The sequence below is a fragment of the Tamandua tetradactyla genome, chromosome 2 (assembly GCF_023851605.1).
Source record: "Tamandua tetradactyla isolate mTamTet1 chromosome 2, mTamTet1.pri, whole genome shotgun sequence".
In the NCBI taxonomy this organism is placed as follows: Eukaryota; Metazoa; Chordata; class Mammalia; order Pilosa; family Myrmecophagidae; genus Tamandua; species Tamandua tetradactyla.
This window is the reverse complement of record NC_135328.1, coordinates 215,172,199-215,193,791: the sequence shown is the minus strand read 5'-3', so window position 1 is coordinate 215,193,791 and position 21,593 is coordinate 215,172,199. Positions and strand designations below refer to the sequence as shown.

The 21,593-nt window shown below is 36.2% G+C and overlaps 1 protein-coding gene across 10 annotated transcripts in view; it reads left to right on the top strand.

The window, feature by feature from the left end:
* Positions 1 to 21,593, top strand: part of KIF1B (kinesin family member 1B) — a 192,930-nt gene that overhangs the window by 10,151 nt on the left and 161,186 nt on the right. For 9 of the 10 annotated variants that reach the window (XM_077151351.1, XM_077151352.1, XM_077151347.1 and 6 more), the window contains exon 2: positions 1,470 to 1,650. In XM_077151351.1, coding sequence (XP_077007466.1) covers positions 1,545 to 1,650 — 106 coding nt within the window. In that variant the 5' untranslated portion in view covers positions 1,470 to 1,544. Of the gene's footprint in view, positions 1 to 1,469; positions 1,651 to 2,503; positions 2,652 to 21,593 lie in introns of those variants that run through there. The other variant, XM_077151354.1, reaches the window with a different exon arrangement.

Genomic DNA, 21,593 nt, shown 5'->3' with positions numbered 1-21,593 from the left:
CCCCATTACTTATTTATTTTTCTTTTTTTTCTTTTTTATTAATTAACGGGAAAAAAAAGAAATTAACCCAACATTTAGAAATCATACCATTCTACATATGCAATCAGTAATTCTTAACATCATCACGTACATGCATGATCATCGTTTCTTAGTACATTTGCATCGGTTTAGAGGAACTAGCAACACAACAGAAAAAGATATAGAATGTTAATATAGAGAAAAGAAATAAAAGTAATAATAATAGTAAAAAACAAAACAAAACAAAACAAAAAAACCCTATAGCTCAGATGCAGCTTCATTCAGTGTTTTAACATGATTACTTTACAATTAGGTATTATTGTGCTGTCCATTTTTGAGTTTTTGTATCTAGTCCTGTTGCACAGTCTGTATCCCTCTTACCTGGAAATCTTATACTCTCAACAGTAAATTATCAAATAGAAAATGAAAGACTGAAATATGCTTTACTATTCCACTATCTCTTTCCCATACCTAGAAGTCCCTAAACTCAATAATAAAAATAAATGGCAAAATAACAGGTATTTTACTCTCTCTGTTTTTCTGGATTAATCTTCAGAAACATGCGAAGCACAAAATGTTTATCTGAAGATAATATCTAATACTTTTTAATATGGTTCTTTTGAAGATTTTATATAATGGATATAATACAGATTTCTTCCCCTGTCTAGAGGGATCTCTTGTTTCTTGTGGAAATTATTGCATGGGTTCTTTTCACAGAGTAGTTTGGGGTTTGCTCTGTTGGGAAGACATTCCTCTAAAAAATGTTCACTTTTTTTTCCTGTGTCTTCATTTGGTGGAGTGTCATGTTTTGATTTTGCCATAAGTTAGTGGCACATTTGAGGATAGAACCTGGGTCTTGGATCATTTTCTACTTGTTTTACAGGGTGGTTGTGAAGATCGAATGAGATACATATGAAAGGATTGTTGTAAGTTTAAGAAAATCGTTGGTTAGTTAAGAGTAAAAGAGCTTATCTTTGTCCTCTGTTGTTTAATTATGCATCATGTAACTGAATGTTTTCAAAACTGTTATTAAAGTATAGAAAGACAAGTGCATTTCTTTAAAGAAAAGTTATAGTGGCTTTGCAGATGGAAGGTTAGTTATTTAAGGAGCTATCTTCAGATAAACATTTTGTGCTTCTCATATTTCTGAAAATTAATCCAGAAAAACAGAGAGAGTAAAATACCTGTTATTTTGCCATTTATTTTTATTATTGAGTTTAGGGATTTTTAGGTATGGGAAAGAGGTAGTGGAATAGTAAAGCATATTTCAGTCTCTAATTTTCTATTTGATAATTTACTGTTGAGAGTAAAAGATTTCCAGGTAAGAAAAGGGATAAGGATTTTAGAAATGGGAAGAAATAGTTTTAAGATCGTAAGTAGCTTTCATGCTTCAGTCAGCCCATACTTTCTTTAATTCTGATTACCTTGTATGATTTTTTTTCTTTTTAAAGGAAACTTGAACATAACTTCAAAAGAAGATTTGATTCTTTATTTCTGGACTATATATCTCTAACAAGGGCATAGGCATGTCGGGAGCCTCAGTGAAGGTGGCAGTCCGTGTGCGGCCCTTCAATTCTCGAGAGACCAGCAAGGAGTCTAAATGCATCATTCAGATGCAGGGCAGCTCCACCAGTGAGTACATGTTGTTTCTGTTGGTTCTATCTCACCTCCTCTCCTCCTTCCCTTCCCTTTTTGGCGTGATAAGAATAAACTGACATTTGGGTTTTGGAATATAAACTTCTGCAGGTCTCTCTCACCACGACCAGAAACTTCCTTTATCTTGTTTACTAGTGTTTAGAACACTACCTGATTTAAGAGCTTAGTAAATGTAGTACCTGATTTAAGAGCTCAGTAAATGTTTGTTGAATGAATGAATGAATTGTATTTCCCAGTTGTAAGAATTATCTGTTCAACTCTCTTGCCTGGTTGTTTATTGATTTTACTTTTTGTTTCAAATGATTAAAGTAATTATTGATATTAATCTTTTTATATATTTTTTACAGATTTTTCCAGTTTGTTTTCCATTGCATAGATCTTTCTTTTTTTTAATATCTCAGGCATTTTTGTGATAACATTTATCAAATGAAAGCTTAGCGTTATCAACTCTACCAGTCAATATAGCATGGGTTATCTTCACTAGTTGAGTACTTCTCACTGCCAAAAGAGAATGAATGAAGGATTCAGACAAAGCAAGGCATAAAATACATTTCAGTCCCCTGGAGTTCACTTTGATATATAGCCATTATCTCAACACTCAACATATTATAAAAGCCAAAAATCTTCTCTCTTAAACTAGCAATTCCTGCCAACCTATCAGCATCATTCTCCCAGGCACCTATGGCATAAATCTAGGAGTCATCTTTGACTGTTTCCTTCTTCTTTGAATCCTTTTGTTAGAGTTAACATTCTTACTGAAATATGATATAAGTACTTGTAAAATGTAAATTTTCACTATTCTTTCTCTTCTCCTTGGTCTCATGCTCAGAATACTTGCAAAAGCCAAACTGTTCTTTGAGCTTTTAGTCTCTAATCCAGTAGTTCTTAAACAAGGATGCACGAAACAGAATCACAAAGGAGTCTTTTGAAAATCAAATGAGCCTAGACTCCCCTATTCTGGTATTCAGCAAGTTGAGGTAGGTTCCAAGTGTGAGTATTTTTTTTTTAAGTTTTCCAAAGAATATGTTGCAAATTCCCAGCTGAGAACCACTGCTTTAAATAACTGAATACTGTTCTGCCAGAAAAGCCCTTCTAAAGCATGACTTTCAATGTCGCTATTAAATTCAAGAACCTTCTCTTATTCCCTAGTACGCAAAAGGCCAAGACCAAGTCAGGGTGAAATAGCCAAGTCCATTTAGTATTTCACGTGTGTGTGTGTACGCACACATGTTCTTTCATATTCTGAATGATCCATTGAATGCTTTTTCCCTATGATAGTTGATGTAGTATATTTAAACATGGACTGTTTATTTTATTCTTTACAGTTGAGAAGTTCGGGATAACTGAACTAATTTAACTAGGGTTAATGTTTATTAATCTGAAATCTTAATGATAATAAAGGTATAAGTGGTGATTTTTATTAAATGCTGAAGTAAAATATACTTATGAACACCCCAAGATTCATTATTTTTCTTTCTTGATTTTAAATAGCGCTCGAGCTTGCCAAGGTGGTCTTCAAACTTATTTTCCTTCCTTATTGTGGTTCTTTGAGTTGAACAACAGATATAGCTAAATATATAGTAAACTTGTAAATTTTTACCAAGATTGTAAGTCATGCCTCCTAATTTGTTTCTCTATAGAATTGCTTAGGTGAAAAATGACTTAAGCTGACTTCTTTTGTACCTGTACTACTAAATTCCTTGACACGGGTTTATAGCAAATTAGTACTTAAATATCGGTAGAGTCTACAGTCATTAAGTCTATAATTTTGTCAGTATACCACTGGTGTGCCCCACAGTCCAGCATGGAGGGATGCAGTGATTCCAAGCCAAGCCATGCACCAGCCTAAGCCAGGGTGGCAATGTTTCAGTGGTGATGGCACCCACTCATGGGTTCCTGATGATACCTGGATGGGGATGGAATTAGATATAGGAGATGCCACCCAAGTTTATATAGTATTCTTGGTTTACCTGGCTTTCATGGAGAGTAAAAGTTGGCATGAAGTAAACTGTGCAGGATAGCTGCAACTCCCCTCATCTGCCTCAGTCAGTACTGAGATAGAATGAGAAGGGTTACAAACCGTGGTGCCTAAGCCTATCAGCACATCCCTCAGCCATAACAGGATAAGGGAAATCTTGAAGGCATCTTGAAAATTGCAAGGTGACCCAGATTTTCTGATGTCTTTTACTTTGACTGTAGTGGAGTCCGATTCCACAATAGTCTATTACAAATTTGCAGGTGGATTTATGTTGCCAGACCTTAGAATAATTCACTTAGAAGGTCACAGCTATCTTTCCCAATGCTTATTTTATTCATACAAGATTGGATTTGAGACTGATCAGCCTGCTTCTTCTTTCATCTCAGAGATGAAATGAAGATAGGGATAGTTGGGGTTGACTTTGCTGGTCCATTCAAGGTTTTCTTTCTGAAGAATAACACTTTCTCAGATAGAAATTTTTTTTCCCAAAAATATAGGGAAATTGCTTAGAAACTTTCTTGTCTGGACATATTGTATTTACAGTTCTATACAGGTTTAGGCCAAGGACATTTCAGAGGGTTGGAATGTGTGTTTCTTCTGTCATCTCATACTCACACAGGTGTGTCTTTGTTTACTGCTGTCACAGATGGCTTATTGTTGTGACTGCCACCTCTTTCTCTTACTCAACTCTCCATGTGTCTTTTGACCAGTATAGCTAGCCTGGATATTTTATATATACCTGGTACCTTGATAGTTTACTTCTGTCTGCTTTTTCATCTCATATTTTAAGTCAGAATGAATGGAAACTTACATGTCTAGGTTAACAGGGACCAGAGAAGTACTACCTACAAGATTACTGGGCCTTCCTTTCCATTCTTATTGCCATCAAGAACTCTTATTTTATCATACCTAGAATATTACAAAAGAATTATCATGGGACAGTATCAGCCTCAGAAATGTCTTTATTAACCAAACCCAGTTGTTCCACTTTTGTTAGTCTCTCCCAATTAAGTTGCCCAAACTATGAAAAATTATATGCACAGAGATATTTCAAGTAGCATTAGTAGCCCACATTAGAAACTATTTAAAAGTTTAGGGTAGGGTCCCCCCTATGTGGGACATGACATCCAGGGATGAAAGTCTCCCTCGCAGAGTAGGAGATGACTCCCAGGGATGAGTCCAGCCCTGGCACCATGGGATCAACCGTTCCCTCCTGACCAAAAGGGGGAAAAGAAGTGTAACTAATAAAGTATCAGTGGCTGAGAGAATTTAAATAGAGAGGCTACTCTGGAGGTCACTTTTTCACAAGCTTCAGTTAGACATTGCCACCCTGTCCATAACTTGCCAAACCCCAACCCAAACCATTCCAGCCAATCCTAAAGAACTCCTAGGGCAATATATAAGGTTCTACAAAGGTTCCATGCACTAGGGTAACTTTCCAGAAACCTGCAACCTCCAGATGGGTCCCTGGACCAGGTAAGTCCTGCAACCTACAGGGCCCATCCTCTCCAGAACATCAGCTAGTTCCATCTCCCTATTCCATATTATTATTATTATTTTTTTATTGTATAGTATAACGCATATACAAAGCAAAGAAATAAAAAAGCAATAGTGTTCAAAGCACTCTTCAACAAGAAGTTACGGGACAGACCCCAGAGTTTGTCATGGGCTATCATACAATCCTCTCAGATTTTCCTTCTGGCTGAATATAGGAGGCTAGAATGCTTAAATATTTTTTATCACCACAATTGACTATTTTCTTTCCTTTTTGTGAAAAATAACATATATACAAAAAAGCAATAAATTTCAAAGCCCAGCACTACAATTAGTTGTAGAACATATTTCAGAGTTTGACATGAGGTACAATTCCGCAATTTTAGGTTTTTACTTCTAGCTGCTCTAAGATACTGGAGACTAAAAGAGATATCAATTTAATGCCTACCTTATATCATTGATAGCCCCTTCCAACATGAAAAAGTTAGAATGGCCAAGACCAAGTTACCCCTAAAGTGTAGGATAGAAAGGTCAAAGTTAGTGGTGAAGTTATACAGAGAAGATAAGGTTTAACAAACGAATATGAATACTGAATCATTAAATTGATATTTCTTTTTTATAGAACAGACAGTAAATATTTTAGGCTTAGTGAGCCATAAATGATCTCTATCACATAGTCTTCTTTTTTTCTTTACAACCTTTTTAAAACATAAAAACTATTTTTAGCTTGTGGACTTTATGGAAATAGACCCTGGGCCAAATTGAATCCCTGGACCGTAGTTTGCCAACTCCCAATCTAGGGAGAGTGATAATAAACTATACGTATACCCCAAATTAGTAATGAATATTATGAAAAGCCTGAGAAAGTGTTACATTAAGTAAAAAAAGACAAGATAAAGAAATGTATGAATGGGTTTGATTATGTTTGCAAATAACACATCAGCATATAATTTAAAAATCGCAAAGTATAATTTTAACTGTGATTGTAGTTGGATAGCAGAGCAGTAAATAGATGACTGTCTTTTCACAGTATTTCAATTTTTATTTGGTCTGTTTGGTTTTATAATGTTTAAAAAAACTAATAAGAATCTATAACTTTGTGATAAAGCAGAATCATTGCACTTTGAGACACAAATTATTGCAAATGTGCTGGGTAAACCGTTTGGACCTCCTCTGCTTATATGGACCATTTGTCAGTGTTCTGTGCAGAGGAGATTACAAATGGTAAATGTTTGTTTCATGAAAAGCAAGCTAGATATTCCAGCCCACATTTCAGGGTAGTTCATGCACAACTTCGAACATTTTATTGCTTAGACTTTTCTCTGAACTTAGTAAGAGGCCTTGCAACAAACTGTTTTTTTTTTTATTAATTAAAAAAAGAAAAGAAATTAACACAACATTTAGAAATCATTCCATTCTGCATATGCACTCAGTAATTCTTAGTATCATCACATAGATGTATGATCATCAATTCTTAGTACATTTGCATCGATTTAGGAAAAGAACTAGCAAAACAGCAGAAAAAGATATAGAATGTTAATATAGAGAAGAAAATTAAAATAATAATAATAATAAAATATATATATATAAAAGGAAAAAGAAAAAAAAACAAAAACAAAAGATATAAACAAACAAACAAAAAAACTATAGTTCAGGTGCAGCTTCATTCAGTGTTCCAACATAGTTACATTACACTTAGGTATTATTGTGCTGTCCATTTTTGAGTTTTTGTATCTAGTCCTGTTGCACAGTCTGTATCCCTTCAGCTCCAATTACCCATTATCTTACCCTGTTTCTAACTCCTGCTGGTCTCTGTTACCAATGATATATTCCAAGTTGATTCTTGAATGTCGGTTCACATCAGTGGGACCATACAGTATTTGTCCTTTAGTTTTTGGCTAGACTCACTCAGCATAATGTTCTCTAGGTCCATCCATGTTAGTACATGCTTCATAAGTTTAGTCTGTCTTAAAGCTGCATAATATTCCATCGTAGGTATACACCACAGTTTGTTTAGCCACTCGTCTGTTGATGGACATTTTGGCTGTTTCCATCTCTTTGCAATTGTAAATAATGCTGCTATAAACACTGGTGTGCAAATGTCCGTCTGTGTCTTTGCCCTTAAGTCCTTTGAGTAGATACCTAGCAGTGGTATTGCTGGGTCGTAATCCATTCTGCCAGTCTATGTCTTTTGATTGGGGAATTCAGTCCATTAACTTTTAGTGTTATTACTTTTGGATAATATTTTCCTCTACCATTTTGGTTTTTGTATTATATATATCATATCTGATTTTCCTTCTTTCTACACTTTACTCCATACCTCTCTCTTCTGTCTTTTCGTATCTGACTCTGGTGCTCCCTTTAGTATTTCTTGCAGAGCTGGTTTCTTGGTCACAAATTCTCTCAGTGACTTTTTGTCTATAAATGTTTTAATTTCTCCTTCATTTTTTTTTATTTAACATTTTTTATTGTGAGATATAACATATGTACAAAAAGCAATAACTTTCAGAGTACATTTTAACAAGTAGTTACAGAACAAATTTCAAAGTTTGGTGTGGGTTCTACATTTTCAGGTTTTTCCTTCTAGCTGCTCCAAGACACTGAAGACTAAAAAGAAATATCAATATAATGATTCAGCAGTCATACTCATCTGTTAAATCCTACCTTCTCTGTTATAACTCCACCTTCTCCTTTGACCCTTCTCCCGATCTTTCCAGATATTTGGATTATGCCCATTCTAAGTTTTTTCACATTGAAAAGGGGTGTTGACAATATGGGAAAGGGGGATGGAAATCATTGATGTTTTTGGAGAGACTTGGCACCTCGCGGTTTCAGGACTTATGTGGTGTAGGAACCATCTGAAGGTTTTCAGTTTCTGGAAAGTAAACTTAGGGCATGCAACTTTTGTAGGATTTCAGATAGAGCCCTGAGTGAATCACACATTTATTATGCTTATTTTTTTTATTAATTAAAAAAAAGAAAAGAAATTAACACAACATTTAGAAATCATTCCATTCTACATACGCACTCAGTAATTCTTAGTATCATCACATAGATGCATGATCATCATTTCCTAGTACATTTGCATCGATTTAGGAAAAGAACTAGCAAAACAGCAGAAAAAGATATAGAATGTCAATATAGAGAAGAAAATTAAAATAATAATAATAATAAAAAATATATATATAAAAAGAAAAAGAAAAAACAAAAACAAAAGATACAAACAAACAAACAAAAAAACTATAGTTCAGGTGCAGCTTCATTCAGTGTTTTAACATAGTTACATTACAATTAGGTATTATTGTGCTGTCCATTTTTGAGTTTTTGTATCTAGTCCTGTTGCACAGTCTGTATCCCTTCAGCTCCAATTACCATTATCTTACCCTGTTTCTAACTCCTGCTGGTCTCTGTTACCAGTGATATATTCCAAGTTGATTCTCGAATGTCGGTTCACATCAGTGGGACCATACAGTATTTGTCCTTTAGTTTTTGGCTAGACTCACTCAGCATAATGTTCTCTAGGTCCATCCATGTTAGTACATGCTTCATAAGTTTAGTCTGTCTTAAAGCTGCATAATATTCCATCGTAGGTATACATCACAGTTCTCTTAGCCACTCGTCCGTCAACGGACACTTTGGCCGTCTCCATCTCTTTGCAACTGTAAACAATGCTGCTATAAACACTGGTGTGCAAATGTCCGTCTGTGTCTTTGCCCTTAAGTCCTTTGAGTAGATACCTAGCAGTGGTATTGCTGGGTCGTAATCCATTCTGCCAGTCTATGTCTTTTGATTGGGGAATTCAGTCCATTAACTTTCAGTGTTATTACTGTTTGGATAATATTTTCCTCTACCATTTTGGCTTTTGTATTATATATATCATATCTGATTTTCCTTCTTTCTACACTTTACTCCATACCTCTCTCTTCTGTCTTTTCCTATCTGACTCTAGTGCTCCCTTTAGTATTTCTTGCAGAGCTGGTTTCTTGGTCACAAATTCTCTCAGTGACTTTTTGTCTATAAATGTTTTAATTTCTCCTTCATTTTTGAAGGACAATTTTGCTGGATATAGAAGTCTTGGTTGGTAGTTTTTCTCTTTTAGTAATTTAAATATATCATCCCACTGTCTTCTAGCTTCCATGGTTTCTGCTGAGAAATCTACACATAGTCTTATTGGGTTTCCCTTGTATGTGACAGATTGTTTTTCTCTTGCTGCTTTCAAGATCCTCTCTTTCTCTTTGACCTGTGACATTCTAACTAGTAAGTGTCTTGGAGAACGCCTATTTGGGTCTATTCTCTTTGGGGTGCGCTACACTTCTTGGATCTGTAATTTTAGGTCTTTCATAAGAGTTGGGAAATTTTCAGTGATAATTTCTTCCATTAGTTTTTCTCCTCCTTTTCCCTTCTCTTCTCCTTCTGGGACACCCACAACAAGTATATTTGTGCGCTTCATATTGTCATTCAGTTCCCTCATCCCCTGCTCAAGTTTTTCCATTCTTTTCCCTATAGTTTCTGTTTCTTTTTGGAATTCAGATGTTCCATCCTCCAGTTCACTAATTGTAGCTTCTGTCTCTTTAAATCTACCATTGTAGGTATCCATTGTTTTTTCCATCTTTTCCACTTTGTCCTTCACTCCCATAAGTTCTGTGATTTGTTTTTTCAGATTTTCTATTTCTTCTTTTTGTTCAGCCCATGTCTTCTTCATGTCCTCCCTCAATTTATTGATTTGGTTTTTGAAGAGGTTTTCCATTTCTGTTTGTATATTCAGCATTAGTTGTCTCAGCTCCTGTATCTCATTTGAACTATTGGTTTGTTCCTTTGACTGGGCCATATCTTCAATTTTCCGAGCGTGATCTGTTATTTTCTGCTGGTGTCTGGGCATTTGATCAGATTTCCCTGGGTGTGGGACCCGGCTGGTTGAAAGGTTTTTCTGTGAAATCTCTGGGCTCTGTTTTTCTTTTCCTGCCCAGTAGGTGGCACTCGTGGTGCTCGTCTGTCTGCGGGTCCCACCAGTAAAAGATGCTGTGGCTCCTTTAACTTGCCAATCCGAATCTTGCAGTCGGCCCGGGAAACTGTGCGTGGAGGGGGGGTTGCCAGGCACCGCGGCTTGGGGGAGTGCCGGTCCAAATTGCCCAGCTGGCCCGAGACGCCAAGCGTGGTGGGAGGGCCCCGCTATCCAACGTTCCCAGTCGGACCGGGAAGCCACGTGTGTGGAAGGGACCCCGGTCGCCAGCTGTCCCGGCCCGTGGAAGTGCGCACCCCTTGGATATCTCACCGCAGCGGATTCTCCCTGCCCGTTCAGCTGTTCCAGAATGGGGTACGCTGTCTTTTTGGTCACTGTCATGGCTCCGGGAGCTGTTTTGTATTGTTTCTGTTTCTTTAGTTGCTGTTCTGGAGGAGGAACTAAGACCCGCATGCCTTACTAAGCCGCCATCTTCTCCGGAAGTCGCAACAAACTGTTTTTTTTTTTTTTTTTTCTCTTTTCTTTTTTTACATGGGCAGTACCGGAAATCAAACCCGGGTCTCCGGCATGGCAGGCGAGAACTCTGCCTGCTAAGCCACTGTGGCCCGCCCAGCAAACTGTTTTTAATAAAGAAAGATTCAAAAGCAAGAATCTAAACCACTGTACCATTGTTTTTATTTTGCCTTTTTTTGTCAGTTGTGCCAATTATTCTAATTATATCCTATGAATAATTTTTTGAGAAAGAGACTCAAAAATCAATATTGAAATGTACACTTAAAATGAGTGAACTTTAGGTTATTTAAGTTATATCTCAATAAGGTGTGGACTTTATTTTTTTTAACTTTTTTTTAAATTGTGAAATGTAACATATATACAAAAAAGCAATAATTTCCAAGCACATTCAACAAGTAATTATAGAACAGATTTTAAAATTTGATATGGGTTACAGTTCTATGATTTTCAATTTTACGGACTTTGAGCTAGACTTATAATTGAACTAGCAGCAACATATTAGATACTTGTTTGTCTTTAAATATCAGTCATTTAAAGTATGTTATTTTGTGTTTTTCATTTTCAGTAAGTTTTGTGCAATGTATAACTAAATTCTTACTGTTGAGCAAGTCACAATATCATCACATAGTTGCATATTCATCATCATGATCATTTCCCAGAACATTTGCATCAATTCAGGAAAAGAAATAAAAAGACAACAGAAAAATAAAACAAAAACAGAAAACAGAAATTTTACATACCATACCCTTTACCCCTCCCTTTCATTGATCACTAGCATTTTAAACTAAATTTATTTTAACATTTGTTCCCCTATTATTTAATTTTATTCCATATGTTCTACTCATCTGTTGACAACGTACATAAAAGGAGCATCAGACACAAGGTTTTCACAATCACACAGTCACATTGTGGAAGCTATATTATTATACAATCATCCTCAAGAAACATGGCTACTGGAACACAGCTCTACATTTTCAGGCAGTTCCCTCCAGCCTCTCCATTACATCTTGGTTAACAAGGTGATATCTATTTAATGGGTAAGAATAACCTCCAGGATATCCTCTGGACTCTGTTTGGAATCTCTCAGCCATTGACACTTTATCTCATTTCACTCTTCCCCCTTTTGGTTGAGAAGGTTTTCTCAATCCCTTGCTGCTGGGTCTCAGCTCATTCTAGATTTTCCTCAAACCCTTGATGCTGAATCTCAGCTCATTCTGAGATTTCTGTCCCACGTTGCCAGGAAGATCCACACCCCTGGGAGTCATGTCCCACGTAGACAGGGGAAAGGTCTGCTTGCTGTGTTGGCTGGAGAGAGAGGCCACATCTGAGCAACAAAAGAGATTCTCTTGGGGGTTACTCTTAGGCCTAGTTTTAAGTAGGCTTGACCTATCCCCTGTGGGGTTAAGTTTCATATGAACAAACCCCAAGACTGGGGGCTCAGCCTGTAGCTGTGGTTGTCCACACTGCTTGTGACAATATCAAGAATTCAACTTGGGGAAGTTGAGTTTTCCCTCATTCTCACCATTCCCCAAAGGGGACTTTGCAAATACTTTTCCACTTACTGATCAAATCACTCTGGGATTCATCAGGGCATCACCTGGACAAACCAACAAAATCTCATGTCCTATACATGTACTTAAGGTGTTCAACCAACTATCTACATAAGTTATATTAGGAGATGCACTAGTCAAAGTATAAATTTGTACCAAATAAACATTTTTTGCTTTAGTCTTACACATAAGTTGAAATTTTAAAATATTAATTACCATCTATTTTCAGCACACTGCAGTAATGACATTCTTTTGTTCTTTCTCATGCAAAAACATTTTTTAAATTTGTACATTTAGTCACTATCATTATACCCTCTAGGCATTCCTAGATTATACCATCTCAATCTTTACTGTCTGTCTTTCTTTGTGATTTCATTTATGCCCCAGCCCTCCTCCCTCTGTCATTCTCACATTCAGCTTCATTCAGTGTTTTAACATAATTGTATTACAGTTAGGTGATATTGTGTTGTCCATTTCTGAGTTTTTATATTCAGTCCTGTTGCACAATCTGTATCCCTTCAGCTCCAATTACCCAATATCTTACCCTATTTCTATTTCCTGATGGTCTCTGTTACCAAGGAAATATTCCAAGTTTATTCACTACTGTCAGTTCATATCAGTGAGACCATACAATATTTGTCCTTTTGTTTCTGGCTAATCACACTCGGCATAATGTCCTTAAGGTCCATTCATGTTGCTACATACTTCATAACTTTATTCTGTTTTACAGCCGCATAATATTCCATCTTATGTAAATGCCACAGTTGGTTTAGCCACCCATCTGTTGATGGACATTTTGGCTGCTTCCATCTCTTGGTAATTGTAAATAATGCTGCTATAAATATTAGTGTGTAAATGTCCTTTTGTGTCCTTGCCTTCATGTCCTTTGAGTAGAGACAGCATATAGATGGGTCCTGTTTTTTAATCCATTCTGCCAGACTATGTCTTTTGATTGGAGAATTAAATCCATTAACATTCAGTGTTATTACTGCATGGGTAGTACTTTCTTCTACTGTTGCCTTCTGGATTTTAGATGTCATATCTAATTTTCCTTCTTTTTATCTTTACTCATAGTCTTCCTTTCTACACTCTTCTCCACACCTCTCTCTTCTGTCTTCGTATCTGTCTCTAGTGTTCCCTTTAGTATTTCTTGCAGAGCTGGTCTCTTGGTCACAAATTCTCTCGGTGATTTTTTGCCTGAAAATGTTTTAATTTCTCCCTCATTTTTGAAGGAAAGTTTTGCTGGATATAGAATTCTTGGTTGGCAGTTTTTCTCTTTTAATAATTTAAATATATCATCCCACTGTCTTCTTGCCTCCATGGTTTCTGCTGAGCGTTCTGTGCATAGTCTTATTGGGCTTCCCTTCTATGTGATGGATTGCTTTTCTCTTGCTGCTTTCAAGATTCTTTCTTTCTCTTTGACCTCTGACATTCTGATTAGGAAATATCTTGGAGTATGTCTGTCTGGATCTATTCTCTTTGGGGTACGCTGCACTTCTTGGATCTGTAATTTTAGGTCTTTCCTAAGAGTTGGGAAATTTTCAGTGAATTTCCTCCCATTAATTTTTCTCCTCCTTTTCCCTTCTCGTCTCCTTCTGGGACACCCACAACACGTATATTCGTGCGCTTCATATTGTCTTTCAATTCCATGAGTCTCTGCTCATATTTTTCCATTTTTTCCCTATATTTTCTTTTTCTTGCCGGATTTCAGATGTTCCTTCCTCTAGTTCACTAATCCTATGTTCTCTCTCTCGAAATCTACCATTGTAGGTTTCCATTGTTTTTTTCATCTCTTCTACCTTGCCTTTCATTCCCATAAGTTCTGTGATTTGTTTTTTCAGACTTTCAGTTTCTCCTTTTTTTCATTCCTTGTCTTCTTTATATCCTCCCTCAATTCATTGATTTGATTTTTGATGAGGTTTTCCATGTCTGTTCATATATTCCGAATTAATTGTTTCAGCTCCTGTCTGTCATTTGCGTTGTTGGTTTGTTCCTTTGACTGGGCCTTATCTTCAATTTTCCTAGTGTGATTTGTTATTTTTCGCTGGCGTCTAGGCATTTAATTACCTTAATTAGTTTATTCTGGAGATTGCTTTTACTTCTTTTACCTAGGATTTTCTTGCTGGATGGATTTGTTGTCTATCTGTTCTTTGACATTCCGTTCAGCTTTATCTGAACCTCTAGCTTAAGTTTTGTTTGACAGAGGAGAATTTTTCAGTTCTTGTTTTCTTGTGTCTTACCCTGCTTGTATGATACCTTCCCCCCCCACCCCACCCCACTTAGGAGGGTCTACTTAGATATTATAGACCCCAGTTGGATTTTCCGAGACCAAACTGGCTTCCTATCAGGAGGAAAGAGTCACGTGCATTGGTTTTCCCTGAGGGTGAGACCCAGCAGGTTGAAAGATTTTCCTGTGAAGTCTCTTGACTCTGCTTTTCTTATCCTGCCCAGTATGTGGTGCCTGTCTGCCTGCAGACAGATGCGGTACCTTTAACTTTGGCAGACTCTCCCTGCTAGGGATGTGGTGGAGACAGAGGAGAGGTTGTAGGCTGGTTTTAACGGCTTCAAATTACCAAGCCCTGGTGTCTGAATTCCTTGAGGGAGGGATTCCACCTGCGTTGGGCTTCACCCCTCCCCTGGGGAAGGCACAGGCTCCAGACAAGTCCCCCAAAGAGCTCACTTCTGCCTATGCCTGAGGCAGTTGCAGCCTGAGAAGTCCTGCCGCTATATCCAGAGACAATCAAACCTTTGTAAAACACAGCCACAAAAACCTGTTTCCTTCTTTTTTTCCCCCTTTTTCCGTCAGCCCTGCCCCCTTGGCTCTGGGGCAAAAATGTGCAACCTCCGCTTTGACCAGTTTCACCTAAGCTGGGGGCCTATTTTTAGTAGTCAGAATTTGTTAATTAATTCCACAATTGGCATTTGATTGTGCTCAGTCCCTGCTGCTGGTAAGTTCCTTTCTTTCCCCTCTGGGAAGCAGCCAGTGAGGGGCACTGGCTGCCGCAGCTTTGGGAACTCACAGTTCTGTGGGGGCTCACAGCCGGTCCAGCAGGTCCAGACTGGGGTACGCTGTGTGGTCACAGACCTGGCCCCAGGAGCCGTTCTGTACTGTTTCTGGTTATTTAGTAGTTGTTCTCTATCTTATTGTATAGAAAATAACATCAGGGAAAAAAATGACATCAAGGAAAAAAATAGAATTCTCTGAGTATGGTATTTATTCTGGATAAAGGATTTCAGACATATGTTTTCATTTGTGGTAGAAAGCAAACTGCAGAAGAAATTGAGATCCCCAGTTGAACACCTTTTGAGGAGAGGCCATAAAATTTTAGAGTTTGTGGGTGTGTATTCTGTATGCATCCATTCTTGCTTATCCCTCACAAAAATTTCTCCATTATTATTGAAAATACCAATATGTTGTGTTTTTTTAATTTTTAAAATTTTATTATTTTTTATTTTTAACTTTTTTTATTGTATAGTATAACATATATACAAAGCAATGAAATAAAAAAAACAATAGTTTTCAAAGCACTCTTCAACAAGGGCTTACAGAGCAGATCCCAGAGTTTGTATGGGCTACCATACAATCCTCTCATATTTTTCCTTCTAGCTGCTCCAGAACACAGGAGGCTAGAGGGCTTAAATATTTTTTTATCATCACAATTGACTTTTTTTCCTTCTTTTTTTTGTGAAAAATAAGATACATACAAAAAAGCTATAAATTTCAAAGCACCACACCACAGTTAGTTGTAGAACATATTTCAGAGTTCTAATATGGGTTACAGTTTCACAATTTTAGGTTTTTACTTCTATCTTCTGTAAAATATTAGAGGCTAAAAGAGATAATAAATTTAATGATTCAACATTCATATTCATTTGTTAAATCCTATCTTCTCTGTATAACTCCACCATCACCTTTTATCTCTCCATACCTCTGTTTAGGGGTGTTTGGGCTATGGCAGTTCTTAATTTTTGATATTGGAAGGGTCTGTCACTAGTATGGGGTAGGGAAGATGGGACTATCTGATGATGTTCTTTAGAGGCTGGGCTAGGCTTCAGGACTTATCTGGACCCATAGACTCATTTGGAGGTTGTAGGTTTCTGGAAAGTTACTCTAGAATGTGGAACCCTTGTGGAATCTTATATATTGTCCTAGGTGTTCTTTAGGATTGGCTGGAATGGTTCTGGTTGGGGATTGGCAGGTTATGAGAGTTAGCAGGGTCTAACTGAAGCTTGCATAACAGCAACCCCCAGAGTAGCCTCTCGACTCTATTTGAACACTCTCTGCCACTGATACTTTATTAATTATACTTCTTTTCCCCCTTTTGGTTAGGATGGAATTGTTGAGCCCACGGTGTCAAGTCTGTATTCATCCCTGGGAGTCATCTCCCACATCGCCAGGGAGGCTTTCACCCCAGGATGTCTTGTCCCACATAGTGGGGAGGGCAATGATTTCACTTGCAGAGTTGGACTTAGTGACTGAGGCCACATCTGAGCAACAAAAGAGGTCCTTCAGAAGTAACTCTTAGGCAAACCTATAGATAGCCTAAGCTTCTCTGCTAACTACCTAATTTTAACTTTTTTTCAATTGGAGAAGATAACAGAGCAATCATGCATAAAATACAGGTTTCCCATATAACTGCCTTATTATTAGCATCCTGCATTGGTGAGATACATTTGTTAAACTGATAGAAGTACATTTTTATAATTGTACTATTAACTTTAGTGGATGGTTTATCTTTGGGTTCATGGTTTGTGTTGTACAGTTCCATGGATTTTTTTTTTAACTTTTTTTATTAATTAAAAAAAATTAACAAACAAAACATTAAGATATCATTCCATTCTACATATACAATCAGTAATTCTTAATATCATCACATAGTTGCATATTCATCATTTCTTAGAATATTTGCATCGATTTAGAAAAAGAAATAAAAAGACAACAGAAAAAGAAATAAAACTATAATAGAGAAAAGAAAGATTATACATACCATACCCCTTACCCCTCACTTTCATTTACCACTAGCATTTCAAACTAGACTTATTTTAACATTTGTTCCCCCTATTATTTATTTTTATTCCATATGTTCTACTCTTCTGTTGATATAGTAGCTAAAAGGAGCATCAGACACAAGGTTTTCACATTCACAGAGTCTCATTGTGAAAGCTATATCATTGTTCAGTCATCATCAAGAAACATGGCTACTGGACCACAGCTCTACATTTTCAGGCTGTTCCCTCCAGTCTGTCCGCTACATCTAATATTCTATTTCTTAACTGTAGTTAAGAAATACAAGTAGGTTTTTGTTTTATTATTTTTTATGTTCTGTGTATTTCATAAATGTTTATTTGTATCTACCAAATATTTAATTTAAAAATTATAAATGTTTGTTTGTATCTACCAAATATTTAATTTAAAAATTATAAAAACAAGAAAAAACAGAGTCTTAATCTTACAAATAGAGATGTTGTGGAACCATACCATCTAAACCAGTGAAATCGGGCTTATCATACAGGCACAAGTCTACTAAAATTGCCCCTTCCTTCCTTTTTCAGATAGAGCAATCTTTCACTTTTGAATTTACATGTCCCTGTTGATTAAATGACTGATACAATCACTGGTAATGTAAGAAATTAAACTATGAGAAAATAAAGAGGATTATACAGCATAGGAAGAAGAGTTCAGCAAAATATATTGAAATCAGGTTGGGTACCAATGGCATTAAACTTTTAAAAATTTTTAAAATGAAACGGTTTTGTGATGGTCCGTACTTGGAGCCCTAGGAATAAGGGTTGTGTGTGTATTTGGGTGGTGGGGTGGTATGTGGAATAAAGGTGTCCCTGAAATGACATCACACTAACTTAACTAGGGCTGATTAAAATCAGTTTTGTCCTTTAGAGTGACTTTTGGAACTGATTGGTAGGCGAAAGTCCGTATCTTGCACTGCTGTAGACCTTTCTGGACCCTGACCCTTCTGCTCCCTCTTTTTTTTTTCCATTTCCTTGAAACTTTATATATATATATATATATATATATATATTTTTATTGTGAAATCTTCACACACATATAGTCTGTCCATAACATGGCTCACAGTATCATCACATAGTTCTGTATTCCTTACCATGATCATTTTTAGGAGATTTGGATCACTCCAGAAAAAGAAATAAAAAGAAAAATCTCATATATCCATTCCTTTTACCCCTCCTTCTCATTGACCACTAGTGTTTAATCTACCCAACCTTCTGCTTTCTCTTGATCTCTAAAGCAGCTTTGTCTTCCCTCCCCTTAGGCCCAAAACATACTTTGTTTTTTCTGTTACGTCTGACTTGATTTTAGTTAGTATTACATCACTTCTCATGTGGTAACTTACTAAATTGATATTCTGGAATGTATCCCCATTTTTCTTATGTTTCTTCTGCTGTGATAAAAGTTTATGGTCATAAGGAATATCATGAGATTGTACCCTTTAGCAGATGAGATACTAGATACTTTATTTTCCCTGTTTTAAAACTTTTTTTTGCATTTGATTACTTTGCAGTGTCATAACAGGACATTTTTATATGTAAAAAAAAGGAAAATTGTTTTTGGTAAACTATAGGCGTATCTTCGAAGTTTTTTTGCCTCTCTGCTTTATTCCAGAATTTAATGGCATTTTGGTGTTGAACACATGATTTTTTCACAAGTGCCAGCTGGGTGTTTGTATTTATAGCACTGGACCTGAAGAGAGCAACCGAGGATGATGCATAATCTGGTGTTTCGATAAACAAAAGAGGCTTTTTTTTACTTGACTATCAGTTTTCTGCAGTAGTTCCTCCCTGTGTCATGTCATCTTTATTTTTTGTGTTAGGAAAATACTGACGTTGGGGTACAGGGGAAGGAATTATTCTGTAATTATCTTGGGTTATTTATCTATTTTTTAAAAGCAAATTAGAATCAGTAGCATGTTTATTTCCTCTATCAATTGGTTAATCTGGCATGACAATCTTTCCTTTGTAAAATTTATCTCATAAGAAAGCTAACCTGGTGGAGAAAGGAATAGTTGTATCTACCAAATATTTAATTTAAAAAGTACATTCCTTGTATCTACTTAAAACAGTTCTTGACATCTAATAGGTATTCCAGAAAGGTAGCCTTTCCTCTGTAGTGTACTGTAAATAGTTGTTCCTCTGAATTGGTAACTGTGTCAATCATATTTGTCTAAATGCTTTTGTCAATAAAAGTACACGAAAGAAAGGTAATTTCTTAGCTATTACAAATGGAACAAATTCTATCTACCCTTACCCCCATCATATCTATTCAATATAGCTACAAATGATATAAAACTTGAGAAACATTTAATGCCTTGTATTCTGAAAACAATTGGAAAATATAGAAAGAAAAATCACTCCTTCCCATGCCACTCAGAGAAAATTCGATTTTGATGTATATTTGTCTGATCTTTTCCTTTTACCCTTATACATATTAATTTGTTTTTACATGAATTATGAGTTGCTTTTTATCTTCTGATCTAATATTTTTAATGTAATTATTTTCTACATGACTTTTAGTGACTATGTGAAATACTGTGAGTATAACATAATTAGCTAGTTTTGTTTTGATTATTTTATGTAACCCTGATAACATCCTTGAAGAGAAATATTTGTGTACATTTTATTGTTTCCTAAGCAAGAGTTCTTAGAATAGATATTTTTGGTCAAAGTTATCCATATTTTAAAATCTTTTTTTACAGATGTTTAAAGGGGAGAAATATATCTATATTTTTGTGTTAAGGAAAGTTTTTTAGTGTAAAACTTACAGATTTTTTTTTAACTTTCTAAATATTGATTCAGTTTATTTTTTTTTTACATATGCAATCAGTAATTCTTAATATCATCACATAGATGCATGATTATCATTTCTTAGTACATTTGTATCGATTTAGAAGAAGAACTAGCAAAACAACAGAAAAAGATATAGAATGTTAATATAGAGAAAAAAATAATAATAGTACAAAAAAAAAGACAAACTAACAGACAGACAAAAAAAAACCAAACAAACCTATAGCTCAGATGCAGTTTCATTCAGTGTTTTAACATGATTACTTTACAATTAGGTATTATTGTGCTGTCCATTTTTGAGTTTTTGTATCTAGTCCTGTTGCACAGTCTGTATCCCTTCAGCTCCAATCACCCATTATCTTACCCTGTTTCTAACTCCTGCTGGTCTCTGTTACCAATGACATATTCCAAGTTTATTCTCGAATGTCGGTTCACATCAGTGGGACCATACAGTATTTGTCCTTTAGTTTTTGGCTAGACTCACTCAGCATAATGTTCTCTAGGTCCATCCATGTTATTACATGCTTCATAAGTTTAGTCTGTCTTAAAGCTGCATAATATTCCATCGTAGGTATATACCACAGTTTGTTTAGCCACTCGTCTGTTGATGGACATTTTGGCTGTTTCCATCTCTTTGCAATTGTAAATAACGCTGCTATAAGCATTGGTGTGCAAATGTCCGTTTGTGTCTTTGCCCTTAAGTCCTTTGAGTAGATACCCAGCAATGGTATTGCTGGGTCGTATGGCAATTCTATATTCAGCTTTTTGAGGAACCGCCAAACTGCCTTCCACAGTGGTTGCACCATTTGACATTCCCACCAACAGTAAAAATTACAGGTTTTAATATTCAGAACAGACATTGAAAACCTATGGGATTTCTAGGTGCCGAACCATTTATAATTCCGTAGTGATCTAGATGTGCCGTCTCAGTTAGTGTCCAAAGTGTGTGCAGAAAGAGGATTGCATAGAGTTGGATGCTGGAGAAGGATATGGCACTTACCTTAAATATTGTTTTCTTCTTGTGATAGATCCATTACATTTTTTTCAGCCACATAATTCTTTACTGAACCAGAAATGCTCCCCATCCACAAAAATTTGATATCCCAATACAGCAAGAACATAAAACTCTTGCTGTTTTTATATTTTATTAAATTTATTAAATTATTAAATGTGTTTAATAATTTTTTTCCTTTTTTTTTTTTTTTTACATGGGCAGGCACCGGGAATCAAACCTGGGTCTCCGGCATGGCAGGCAAGAACTCTGCCTGCTGAGCCACTGTGGCCCACCCTAATAATGTTTTAAATCAATTCCAGTATTCTGGAATGTTTGCTATGTATGCAAGTACCACGTAACCAATTTTTCTTCCAAGGTGGCCATTTCTCCATCTTTAAGTTTAGTCATTTCCCCTTCTCTTTCACTGAGCCTGGAAACTGTAGATAACGTTTTCAGATAAATACAGTCTTTAGAAACTTAGAGAAGAGAAGCAGCAAGATCTGACAACATTGTATTCTTTGACTCAAGAAAGGCCAATGACTTCCAGAGCACCTCTGTCAGCTGGGAAGGCACATGGCTGGCATCTGTGGTCCTTTGGCTTCTGCTTTCAAACAG